Source organism: Platalea leucorodia (genome assembly GCF_965183815.1).
Source record: "Platalea leucorodia genome assembly, chromosome: 8".
In the NCBI taxonomy this organism is placed as follows: domain Eukaryota; kingdom Metazoa; phylum Chordata; class Aves; order Pelecaniformes; family Threskiornithidae; genus Platalea; species Platalea leucorodia.
This window is the reverse complement of record NC_138830.1, coordinates 19,204,428-19,217,717: the sequence shown is the minus strand read 5'-3', so window position 1 is coordinate 19,217,717 and position 13,290 is coordinate 19,204,428. Positions and strand designations below refer to the sequence as shown.

General features: G+C 41.8%; 1 protein-coding gene across 1 annotated transcript; it reads right to left on the bottom strand.

Moving 5' to 3' along the window:
• Window positions 1-176: 176 nt before the first annotated feature.
• LOC309593899 (thiamine transporter 2-like) lies at window positions 177-7,170 on the bottom strand (the record flags this gene model as incomplete). Its single annotated transcript, XM_082319050.1, has 5 exons — window positions 177-299; window positions 1,095-1,236; window positions 1,783-1,975; window positions 4,208-5,024; window positions 7,021-7,170. 5 exons carry the CDS (start codon window positions 7,168-7,170, stop codon window positions 177-179), a joined length of 1,425 nt encoding a protein of 474 aa, XP_082175176.1.
• Window positions 7,171-13,290: the final 6,120 nt, after the last annotated feature.

Genomic DNA, 13,290 nt, shown 5'->3' with positions numbered 1-13,290 from the left:
AGAAAACAGGCAAGATGCATCATCCCGTTGACAAAGCTCTTTATGCTGTAGCCTTATAAACATGTTGTTTCACCATTGACCAGTCTTGCTTCATTGAGCATTATTTCTCCTAATTCATTGTTCAGATAGTGCAGCCTTCTGCACTGTTGCTTGCCAGCCATTCTTTGTCTCCTTTGTTACTGATCAATGCTTTCACCAGCCGCACTGGTATTTCTGCATTTGATGGAGATAATGGTGTATATGCTTCTGATCAGGAAAATTCCAGCTATGAATGCAAAGTAGCTGCCATAAATGAGAAACTGGGAAATGGAGATGGGGAAGAAAAAGGAGGGAGAGTCAAAAACTGCTTTTGCTGTTAGGTAATAACTTAAGAGGTGTCCCTCTGCTGCCGCCTTCCCTTCCCTGTCACCCATGCCCCAAAATGATCCCATCTTGAAAGGATTCAAGAAGTCTGGCTGCTTGACTTCATACTGTAGGAAGTCTGTGGTTGTAAAAGGAGGGGGGGAAAATACTGCGTTATGTGCTTCATTTCCCCACCTCAGCAAGGGAGGAGGACAGCTGCCCTGCGCTTTCTGGCTCTTCTCTGAAAAGATGAAAGTTAGAGATTTGGACCTCACTCAGTATGTAAGTTTAAATCTAGAAATTTGATGGGGAATTGTGAGATTAGTTAATTTTCAGAATTACAGTAACCTTAAAGATGCATCCAATGAAACTATTAACTTAGTATTACCCTAGTAATAGACCTATAGATGGCCTTTCAGCTTGCTTCCTGCTTCTGTTTAGGGTATTTTGACAATAAACTCGTGAATAGTAAGCCTTTAAATAAAAAAGAACAAACCCACATGACTAATAGGTGGTGGTCTTTCCCTTCTGTTCTATGAAAATATTCTTAAAATTATTGCAGAAACGCAGGACTAGAGAACAAGTAGATTGTAGTAGCTACTGCCAGTTCACTTTAAATGAACCTGTTTTTCAAGTGAGTAACTGTCCTAAGTTAGCCCATTACCTAATGTCTTCCCAAAGGCTAATCTTGGAGTAGAACACTTCTGGAGAAGAGTAGGGGAACTGAGAGCAGTGTGAGTAATGTAGCTTACCTGGGTGCTGATATCCAGTCCCAGACCTTTTGAATCTACTACAACCACAGTTAAAATTGTCTGAATCAACAGTGCAACAAAATTGTTGAAGCCAAACATCAAAGCATAACGTTCCATGCTGAGATTGACGGCAATCTGAAACCTGAAAATGAATGTACAGGTTAACTAAACTATGGAGAACATGGATGCTTGCAATTTACTTATGGGAGGAAGTTTGGGAACAATTTAATGTGCACAGTGGATTCTTCATAGGATAAAGCCTCTTCAGTCTTGGTTATGAAGCCTTAACAGCTTCATTTTGGCAGAAATACCTTCTTTTTCTGGCTTTGGCACTTCTGTGTGTCCTACTTATCTTTTACTTATTTGAGTGGTTACTTTTGCTAAATAAAGACCTGTGTATGTTCATTTGATCATTCAAAGAATACTTGTACACAGATCATTGAACAGCTAAATGCAGAATAAGGTAGTTTCTGACTTGGAGTAGCCAATTGTAATGGTTAGGTCATATAATTTTAAGTGTATTTTTATTATTTTTATATAAGCTAGAAATAATATGTGCTGCTGTCATGACCTATTTAAAAAAAATCTTATTTCTAGGGAAACTTTCAGTAAAATTTTGATGAATTTAAAAATGTGACACTTACTGATTTAAATCAATTTAATTAGAACAGTTGTGTATTATACTTACGTGGCTATTGTTATAAGGAGCATATAGCATGCTTTAAACACAAGGTAACCAGCATAACATGCCCAGATGTTGTCAGTAAAGCGCATGAGAAACAGAGAACCAGCATCCATTGCAGAGAAAATTCCCAAAGCCAGTTCTCCAGAAAGATCCCAGTTTACTTTGACATATCCAACTGCCATGGATGTTGCTGAACCTAAAAATTTAAAAGTAATAATTAAAACTCTGAAACATTATCATTCTTCTAGAGCCATTGCATAACTGTGTAAATGTCTCAAGAGCTCCTGGCATGATCCTGTTACAGCCACAATGGGCTTTGAAAATAGTGTGGCTAATGTTTTCTGTTAGTGGTGTGGGAGTCTTCTGTTTGTTTGGGTTTTTTTTTCCCTTGCTTACAGAGCCTTTACAGACTGAAGTACTCTGAGAAAGCGCCTCATGCCTAAGGCTGGAGGCAGCAGTGTACAGTCTATTGTTGTTACTCTGTTTTTTGACGACTGTGAGCAAAGCGAAGAACAATTCCACCAAGCATTTTCTGTCAAAATATGCATAATGGAGTTTAATTCCTTCACATAAAGATCTTTTATGAAATGAAAATCTGTTGCACTCCTTCATGCTTCTGTTTTGTGGTTTGGTTTTTTTTTTTTTATAAAAGCATCTTTTTCAGTTTCTGGTGAAAAATCTTAACGAACTGCATTTGTCAATGCCTTATTGACCATCACATATAGTAAAAGCCCTTACTTGAGCGTAATCTGGTATAACATAGTCCAGTGCACCTTTTTTTTTTTTTTTTTTTTCTTATTTCTGCAGTAACGATGAGGTTTACTTTTCTCCTCATCTCAATCCTGGAGAAATACCATCTACTGCTGTAAGAAGGTTATCCAGCTACGGGTTTTTTTTTTTAATGCTCCTTTAGCACAGAGGCTCCTTTACGAAAGCTCTTTGACACATAATATGCTGAGGTTAGTAGCTCAAATACGAAGAGAAGTCTGGTCCAGGCATGTTATAGAGTGAGTTATCAGAGGCCAGAGAGTACCAGTTGCTCAGGTGTTTTCAGGCAGGCTAGCACATTAGTGCAAAATTGAACTTCATTTGCTGGTTGCATGTGCTCTTCATCAGAATTCAAAAAGTCATAGCAGGCCTACTCCTTTGGTCCACCACTGCTCCAACCAGAGGCTCCTCACACCGTGAGTGCTTTCTGTCCTCTGAAATAGTATGAAGTGCCAGAGGGTGTAAAAGCAAGATAACCCTTGGGCATACTGCTCAAACCAGTAGTCTGAGAAGTTTTGGGGTAGCTTCACTAAAATGCAGTTTCATGCTGGTTGCAGGGAGGAAGAGTAAACTGAGAGTTCGCTGTAGAAAGGTGAGATAAAGCTCCTGGTAGGAAGGAGGAGACATAGCTGTGTAAATGTGAGCTTAAAAATGAGGCTCCGTTGGTACCGCACAGCTATTTAAATGAAGAAGTTGCACTTTACCCATATGCCTTCTGTTCTGTGGCCAAAGAGGAATGTCATTTGGATGGACCAAGTAACTGTAATGAGAATCAGAATGGCTGAGGGTGGAAGAGACCTATGGAGATCGCCTAGCCCTGCTAAAAGCAGGGTCAGCTAGAGCAAGCTGCTCAGGCTGGTGTCCAGGTTTTGAACATCTCCAGGAATGGAGAGTCTACACCTCTGGCCAACCTGTTCCAGTGTTAAATCACCCTTACAATAAAGATGTTCTTGTATGTTTAAGTGGAACTTTGTTTAAATTTGTGCCCCTTGCCTCTTGTCCTGTCACTGGGCACTACTGGGAAGAGTCTGGCTCTGTCCTCTTTACTCCTCCCCTTCAAGTATTTATGCACTCTAATAAGAGCCTTTGTTTTCTCAAGGTTGAACAATTACAGTCCTCTCAGCCTTGCCTTGTGTGTGACATGCAGAGGCAAACTCATTGATCAGGATACAGATGCAGTCACAGAGTATTTGTTCAGGAGCACTCATCCTGAAATGATCTTTAATCCACTGTCTAAACAGACCATCTAGAGCAGTGTATCTGTTAATATGCTCCTTTTAAATTTTTAAACCACCTAGCTTAAGGCGTATTTGAGGGAGAAACAGGCAAGCTGTCATTGCACCGGGTTTTTTAACTGCTTACTTGGGGTTAAAATCATGGTCTAAACAGAGCTGTGAACTTAAAACGCTTTGCTGGAATGAGGCTCCCCTATGAAGGAAAACCTTATATCTATATATTTTTTTAAGATTATTTTTGAAACCACACTCAAAGTTGTACAGTAAAAACATGCTTTGCACACTATTTTGGGGGTGTTATATGTTGGAGGCTGTTGCCGTTGTCCTTGGAAAAAAACAGAAAGGCAGCAAACGTGGCTGAAGAATGCCATCAGCACAGGATGGGTTAAAAGTAGTTGCTAATGAGCTTTTACTTACTTACTTACCTAAAAAGGTTGCTATTGCTTCAACAGCTCCATTGTACACTGCAGAGCTGTGAGAGGGGGCTCTGAAGTCCCACAGCACTTGGACATAATTCAGAACCTGGTTAAAGCCTGCCGTAGCCAGAGCCCACCACAGGGACCAGTAGAGAAGTTTCCTAGAGCTGTAGCAGTCCCTCAGGTCCTTGCTCAGCTGCACCAGCACTCTGAGCACACGATTCTGGGGCTTGGCATTATCAGCCTGCTGCTCAGGTGTTGGTCCCCTGTCAGCAGACACGGAGCCCTTGTCCTCTTGGCCGCTCGACGGCCTGTCGGAGTCGCCTGTAGCCACAGCTTTATCTGGTCCTGGGAGAGTTTCTGAGACGTCTTTCCTGTGGAAGAACATACTCTTTTGAGGCATTGGGAGGAAAAACGAACACACGAATGCCAGGGACACAGAAGCCAAAGTAATGGCATTGAGGTGAAAGTAGGATACATCTGCTAAGGAAACCAGCAGCTGTCCCAGCACAGCGGCAAAGGTGGCTGCAACAAGAGTGATACTTCTGCAATAGCTCGTCACTCTCTGATAGTGATCGGTGCTGACGACGCTGTAGATGTAGGAGTAGTAGGCGACCTCGGCGGCTGTCACCATCCCGTAGAAGAATTCCACCACCTGCATGGCCACCACTCCCTGTGCGAAGAGGAGCAAGAGCCACGTGACGATGAAGCTGATGCCCTGGAGGAGGAGGACGGGCTTGTAGCGTACGTAGTCTGTAAGCAGGAAGACTGGGAAAAGGAGTGCAAGGTAGGAGTATGTCCAAACTGGGAAAATCTGGTTGGTAACCTAGAAGAGAATAAAACAGGAAATATTTTTTTTTTAAATACATTTGAAATGTTGGTTTTAATGGTTGGACAATGATATTGAAGGAACATAGTTGTGATGACAGGAACCATTGAGTTGTGTGAATTGTGCAGACTTAAACTGTTTTAAATTACAAAACTGTAAATGCACTCCTTAAGAGGCACAGATAGTGATACTAGGCTCCTCTACATAAACAGGTAGATTGGCTTAAAAAATAATTCTAGTAAAGGCCTATGAATAAGGCAGATTTTGATGTGCAGCTGTTCAAAGTGGTTATAACCATTTGTGTCAAAGCCTGTCTGGCATCAAATTCTATTCTCTACAGTAGCTGAAAATGAATGCCTATTTAGTTTTAACTTCTGCATGAGTCATTGTGTACCTTTGGTCACCTGTTTCCTTTGTTAGAATTAGAAAAAAATGCATATGCTTCTTATGATGGGGGAACTGGAACTGCATATAGTGAGCGTGTAGCTGTTACTATGCTATCTTCACCTTCTATGTTTTCTTCAAATTCAGTGTGTAAGAAGTAAGCAAGTCTTTGATGGAACAGTATTTCAGTAAGTTTCAGTTGGCCTTCAATGCACAGATGCTGTGAAAAGAAATTCTTTCTCTTTTTCTAAAACTGATCTGCATTCAGGTTGGAAGGTGCTGTTTACTGTCACCACTGAAGCTCAGTGCTTGACTACAGCTGTGGCGGGGGTCTCCCCGTCTTCTAGATACCATCACAGACAAAGTTCACTTCGGGATGTGCAAGTTGCCTGCTTTGGGGAGGTCTTATCCAGTAACTACTGGGTCTGCTAGGGTATCCATTCATGATCTGTTCTCTGCTTAAGCAATTAGACTAGAAAGGAATTGTTTCAAATGCTGGGGGAACAATAGTAGCTGGTTATCTTTTTTCTTCTGAACTGGTACTGGAGTGAGTTGCATGGTGAGCAGCAGGTTCACTATACCTTTCTGGGTGACTTTTGCTTCTCCAAACTTTAATTAGAATTTTTAAGTGTTTGACTGAAACTTATGGAATTAGCTCACCAAAGGTGAATTTGGCTGAAAAAGCCAGTATCTGTACTACACTTATTTTTGAGTTAAGGATTCTTGTTGAAATCAGAATTAAGGCATTCTATCATTCTATTTGTGTATTTCATGTAAGAGAGAAAATTTCCCTTTGTGGTTTGTTTTTTTTTTTTAAAAACGGGGGGGGGGGAGGGGCGGGACCCCCAACAACCCAAACCATGAATACCTTTTTTTCAGAAGAAACCTTGGATTCACACTATGCTAGCAGATTCTGCCTTAACATTTGCTACTGCACATCAGGAATGACTGTTCTTTGTATTAGCTGTATGTGGGTGTACCAAGCCTGTGTTTTCTAATTACACCATTAGCTCCATGACTCAGCCACTTGTTAACTATGTCCCCTTTTGTTGAGAAATGTATTCCTGAAGCAGCCAGTGCTGAAGAGAAGAGCAGAGCAAGGAAACTTGCAGTGCATGCTCTTGTCAAAAAAAATATTGGTTTTGTATGTGAATCTGACCTCCAGAGGGCAATGAATGCATAAAACAATCTTGTAATGTAGGTAATAATCTAACAGCTCTTAAGGGGAAGTCTGCTTGGTTTTCTTATGATTTGCAATCACTACATCACTGTCAGTGTAATCAATTCCACAATAAGTATAAACAAATCTTAGTGTTGCTCCTCCTCTGGGGTTCTAGGTGAGGAGAGGAACTAGCTAACTTGATTTTACTGAAAGTACCCATTTCTAAACAACGACTAAAGTGGTTTCAGAGTCCTAAGAGTGTAGGGACTTTAAAGTTTTGACCTTCTGCAAAAGAGGTGAGTCCTTACTCTTCCAGAAGCATCTTAAATATGAGTCTCTAGATAAAATATACCTCTATTATTGAACTCTTCATCTCCCCTTCAGTTATTGCTGTAAGACTTAATGATTTAAGCATTCTAATTATTACTTAAGAGAATAGTTACATACTTCTTCAATCGTTAGGTTTTTGTCTGGTCCGGTTAGATAAGGAGTGAGAAAAGATTCTGATGGCCTCATTGCAGAGAAAAATCCATTCGCACAGATGATCAGTGTGGGATAAATCCAGCTGCGGCCTACCTCTCCCTTCCAGCAATCCATAGTCTACCTAAAAAAATATTAGTGAAGAAATGAGCACACAAGGAATTTATAAAGATGCTCTTAACAGCTGGTAAAAATTCATTTGTAAGTTTACTTTTTAACTAACCCTACTTCAGCTGATGTTTCTTTCACTAAACCTGCCAGCGATCACAGATGCAGCCTGTAAATGAACAACTTAGATCATGGTGCATTGGTGGTGGTAAACTCCAGTCTCTCTATCATCTGTCAAAGGTTGTTCTTAATGACATACTTAGAATTGATTGGATGTATTATCGTAGTGGAAGAATAAAGTTCCATTACAGTCTCATTGCGGAATAAATGAGTGGGCAACCTGTGAGATTAAAGCTCATTCTCAGCATGCTCATGGAGGCTTTTTGCAGTTGATTTGCAGCCCGAGAGCCAGTTGGAACAATAGAAGTGCAAGCCTTCTTGTAGACAATAAAAGCCACCAGCCATTGTGAGCTCAGTTTCTTCAAAATACTTTAATACTCATCATATTTCTTGCACTCCAGTCATTTGAGTGGGTAAATAAAGATGCAGAAACTCTCTGCTCATGGTACCTGCTCAGACTTAGAAAAGAGGAATCTTGACTTCACTTTTGAAAGTGATCAAAAGGAAAAGAATGGGACTTGTTTCTTCACTGTAGTTGGCAGCAAAACGAAGTCTAGAGAGATTTGGGGTTTTAAAGCTTATTTTCCTTGTTTTGCTTTAGAAAGTCAGTTCTGCTGTTCCTGGAAAACAAGTGAAACAAGAATGTTCTGAAACCATAAAAGAATGAAAGCAAAGCACTGACTAATGTTTAATCAAGCTGTTACAAGCTATTTCTTTTACATTGTTGAATTCCATTTTATAGCAGGCACTTTATCAAAAGTGCTTCTACTTGCACTATGAAATTATGTTTATTAAAATTTAGCACAAATAGTATGTTATTAAGGTAGTATTTCTATGACCTCAGAGGAAGGTTACAAAAACCAACCCTAACCTTAAAACTTGATTTCAAATGATTGCCTCTGACTATCATCTTACTCTTACAAATCATGTATCTATATATAACAAATAGCCTGTATTATCCTTAATCCTTTATATCTGCTTTAAAATCCTTTGATATCTGTTATCTTTTAAAAACAGAAATATATTAAACCCTGGACTGATCAATGACATCAGCATAAATCTTGCATCCCTTCCAAATGCACTGAGCAAGTCAGTGGCCGGCACACTTCCAAATAACTCCAAAGGTAATAAATTACCTGTCAAAGCTGTGGCTGTGGAGCATTTGCTGTGGATTCACGCGCAGTTTCCTCCTAGGATGATTTTCTGTCTTGTAGAAGTCAGAAACCACCCTTTAGGATTGGAGGCAGTAAGAAATTTCTGTGTCTTTTTGTTTCCTAAGAGTTCTTCCTAAACTTGATAAAATGTTAAGAAAATTGAAATAATAATAATTCATCACAAATCTTCTTGCTTGCAGAATTTGTCCATGAAGATTGCAAGGGAAGCTTTCTCCTTTACAGGTTTTGTCAGCAAACTGAGTTCTAATTTTAAGGTAAAGCTTTAAGACTCGCAGTAGCTAATGATTAATCAAAACTGATGTGGCAAGAAAGCAATCACTTGATCGCATTTTTGTGTTAATAAATACCTGTAAAACCTCTGGTCTCTGATTCATGGCTAAGACACAGCACCCATTTTACAGTCTGGGCTGCCACTGACCCTCCCCTGCACACAGCGCAGCAGCCTCTGGGCTCATGGGGTCTCGGCTGGCTGTCCCGGCTTTGCTGGGCGTGCGGGGAGGTAGGACATCGAATACCGTGTACTACTAGTTGGCCAGGAATTACTTCTACAAAAGGACCAATCTGTCACTTAAGGGCAAACAGACAAGAAGATAAGAAGCTTCTCAATCTAGCTTCTAATCTAAAAAATCAAAACAGAACTGTTTCAGGGAAATGCTGCTGCTTTGCTTTCCTTCACCCGATTTTTTTAGACTGGACTCTCTACGTCTTCCAGGGCTTATCAGAGGAGGGAGTTGTCCCTGAAGCCTGTAAGTGGGATGTGTGCTGGCACTGGGAGCAAACGCTGTGGCCCTGGCAGGAGGGGCCCCGCGTGCTACCCAGAGCAGCTCTGTGAGCTGGACAGAGCCTGGTCTTTTTTCACAGCTATGGAAACTTCTTGCACCACTTCTAGTGTGTAGTGCAACCAGGCAGGCAAGTGTTCAGAGAAGCCAGGCTTGCCTCTGCCTCTGTGTTTCATTCTCTTTCTTTACTAATGGTTTCTGAGAAAGGAAAAGGACTGTGGGGAAGGTGCTGCTGGGTAGGTCTGCTGGCCTGCTGAAAGGTGGCTGCTGACTAGCATTTCTCTGGTAACCCATGCAGTGCTTGGTTTAATACCTGCTTGCTTTGAATACAAAGATACAATTTGTTTGCTGCTTTGTTGGCCAGAACTGGCCTTATCAGCTTGCTGGACTGTACCTTCATGAAAGACTTGTGCCCAAAACCACTAATGTTTCAAAGGTAGTTAGTGTTGTATTTAGAGGGGGTTGTAGCTACAGGGAGCGATATGCTCAGCTCTGGATTTTCATATTCATGTGGAATCTTTTAGCATGCTGGGAGAAAGATAAGCACTTAATACTAAAAGCTGCAAGAAGTGGATTTGTTCTCTTTCCTTTTCCTGCAGAACTAGAGAGCCTGTGGTTCCAGCCTTGCTCATAACCTGCCAAGCCTCAACTATCTCCTCTCCAAAGAGTGTGTGTGTATGTAGATGAACACACAGGTAGATATGTGCATCTTACTGTTTCAGATGAAATCTCTGATCGCTGGGTTAATACCGATTTGCAGCTGAAAACCCAGGGTAACGTAAGGCCTTACCTTTCCCTTGCTGTTGTTTCCACCTCCATTGTGTCAGGTCCTTCCTAACGCTCCTAAGAGCTGCCCTCTTCCTTCCCTATTCCTCCCCTTCCCCAAATGCTCCCCCCAGCTCCCAACCTCAGAATCTTTCTTTCGGAAATTTGAGGAATAGATTATGTTGGGTTTGGTTTGGTTTTTTTTAAGTCTTATCTGTTTTCTGAAGATAGTATTCTGTACAGGTGCAAACCAAATACATTGTGTCTGCTTGGTTCCTTTGCTCCTTGGTGACATCCCATATACATGGAAGGCAGTGAGTTCTGACCAGTTCAGAATGGAAGAATTTTTATGGTTATTTCTACCAGTTTTTCTAGCTCCTTTCTTGCAGCTTGCTACTACCACTGTTTTTGTAATAATAACAAAAAGTTTCATGTTGTTGATTCTTTTCCTCTTGTCAGATGCTACACAGAGAGAAATATTTGTTAACTTTCTGTACCAAAGACAGTTTGAGTGCAGCTGGAAATACCAAGTTCCTCTTTTTCATTTAAACACAAACTCTAGTTAGCTTCTACTCCAGGACTGGCATCTAGTTCTTTAACTAAATGCCTCAAAAGAAGATTCCTATGCACAAGGAAAGGTGAAAGAAAATAGTCCTTGCTCTGCTGGACTTTGTCCCCATTTCTTTAGGCAGGAATATCATGCCTTCAGTTCTGCAGTAATAAAAGATACTTACTGCTTAGTGGAGACTAAGTACATCTCCTGCTTTTATAGCTGCACAGGTTAAGCTGTTCTGCTTAGAGCAGTTTGCAACAGAGAATGACCACACAATGCACAATAGTAAAAAAAAAAAAAACCCAAAATTAGCTGGGTTCATTTAGTCAAATTCTACTGATTCTTCTTGTGACTTGAAACAAATTGCTTCTCTCATCTCTGGGCAGTTTGTCTAGTTGCAGTGTGTGACAATTGTATGAAAAGCACATATGTCTGTACAAATGATAGCTTGTGTCCCTACAGGAAAAATATTATTCTGTAAATGCTAAGTATTTTCTGTTTTTATTAGATGTAGGTATTGGAAGCTAGAAGCAAACAGCAGTACAGAAATAACTTTAACATATGGATATAATTTATATTAAATTAGGCATACACCATGCAAACTCATTTATAGTCTTTTTTTTTTTTTTTTTTTTCCCCTCCTGGACTAACTGTCCTTTGTGCTGCACTAAATTAGCTGTAGAACTTGAAGCTTCTTGATAAATTCTGAGATGCCGACCCTGCCAAATCCTTGGCCAAGATCAGGGGACCTCCCTCATTTGGCACTCAGAAGCACACATGATGCTAGCTTTTTGTTTCAGTTATAAATCTTCTTGGATATTCGTGTTAATCTGGAATTTTCCTCTGCAGAATCAGCCAAATTTCTCCACAATGTACTTCTCTGGTTTTAGTCCATACTACTCAATCCTTTTGATATTTTTTTCTTTTTCTGTTGAAACAGGAAGACACTTAGTCCTGAACTTAATTTTACTGGAAGCGCAAGGAAAGGAGTGGGGCTCTTTCATTTTGTTTTAATTTAAAAGTCAAATCCAGTTGGCGGCCGGTCACGAGTGGTGTTCCCAAGGGCTCAGTGATGGGGCCGGTCCTGTTCAATATCTTCATTGATGATCTGGATGAGGGGATTGAGCGCACCCTCAGTAAGTTTGCAGATGACACCAAGTTGGATGGAAGTGTCCATCTGCTGGAGGGTAGGAAGGCCCTGCAGAGGGACCTGGACAGGCTGGATCGTTGGGCTGGGGCCAACTGCACGAGATTCAACAAGGCTCAGTGCCGGGTCCTGCACTTGGGTCACAACAACCCCATGCAACGCTACAGGCTTGGGGAGGAGTGGCTGGAGAGCTGCCTGGCTGAAAAGGACCCGGGGGTGTTGGCTGACAGCTGCCTGAACATGAGCCAGCAGTGTGCTCAGGTGGCCAAGAAGGCCAGTGGCATCCTGGCTTGTATCAAGAATAGTGTGGCCAGCAGGACTAGGGGAGTGATTGTCTGCCTATACTCAGCACTGGTGAGGCCGCCCCTCAAGTACTGTGTTCAGTTTTGGGCCCCTCACTACAAGAAGGACATCGAGGTGCTGGCGCGTGTCCAAAGGGCAACGAAGCTGGTGAAGGGTCTAGAGCACAAGTCTTAGGAGGAGCGGCTGAGGGAGCTGGGGTTGTTTAGCCTGGAGAAGAGGAGGCTGAGGGGAGACCTTGTTGCTCTCTACAGCTACCTGAAAGGAGGCTGTAGCGAGGTGGGGGTCGGTCTCTTCTGCCAAGTAACAAGTGATAGGATGAGAGGAAAGGGCCTCAAGCTGCGCCAGGGGAAGTTTAGGTTGGATATTAGGAAAAACATCTTCACTGAAAGGGTAGTCAGGCACTGGACCAGGGTGCCCAGGGAAGTGGTTGAGTCCCCATCCCTGGAGGTATTTAAAGGATGGGTAGATGTGGTGCTTGAGGACATGGTTTAGTGGTGGGCTTGGCAGCGATAGGTTAACGGTTGGACTCGATGATCTTAAGGGTCTTTTCCAACCTCAATGGTTCTATGATTCTATGAATTCTGAAGCTTTTCCCCTCTGGGCTGAGATTGCTATGGACTCAGTACAGTGTTTAGGTTGCAGCTTTCAAATATGGGCCAAGCAACAATTGTGGCTTAGCAGTCTTTTAGTGAACCTTCTCAGATAGGTTGTGCAAACCCTGCTTTTCTGCACCATTGTGTGCAAAAGGCCCACTTCTGATGTTGGCTTTTAAATTAGAAGGGAGAAGTCTGTCACCAAATTGATGGTAGTTAGGTAGGAAAGAATATGATGATGCAAACGCAATCCCTTCTTCCTTGGTTCAGAACAAGGTATGTGTGAAGGGGGGGGATAGACCCTTCACCCACATGCATGAGCAAATGTGCGTGGAAGCAGCTTGCCAACACCATATAAAAGAGCTAGAACAAGCGAGGCAGGGTGAACTCTGATCTTTGCAATCGCGAACGGTTGGATGCCAAGGTGGTTGCTCTGTTCTTGTGTATAAGTTACACGTATAGTTAAGCTATTTATAGGCAAGTAAATAAGCATCTAAAGCAACTTTTCTTCTTGGCACAGTGCCATTATGGTAATCTCTTAGCTGGCATATGTTGTAACGAAGTGCTGTAATGATTCAGTGTAGCTTTTCAGGGCTGTGGTTTATGTTCATCTTGCACTGCTGTTCCCTGCATGCTGTAGTAGGAGCTCTTCTCCCATGAGGGCCTGGCCACGTCAGCCTGTCTGCCCAACTCC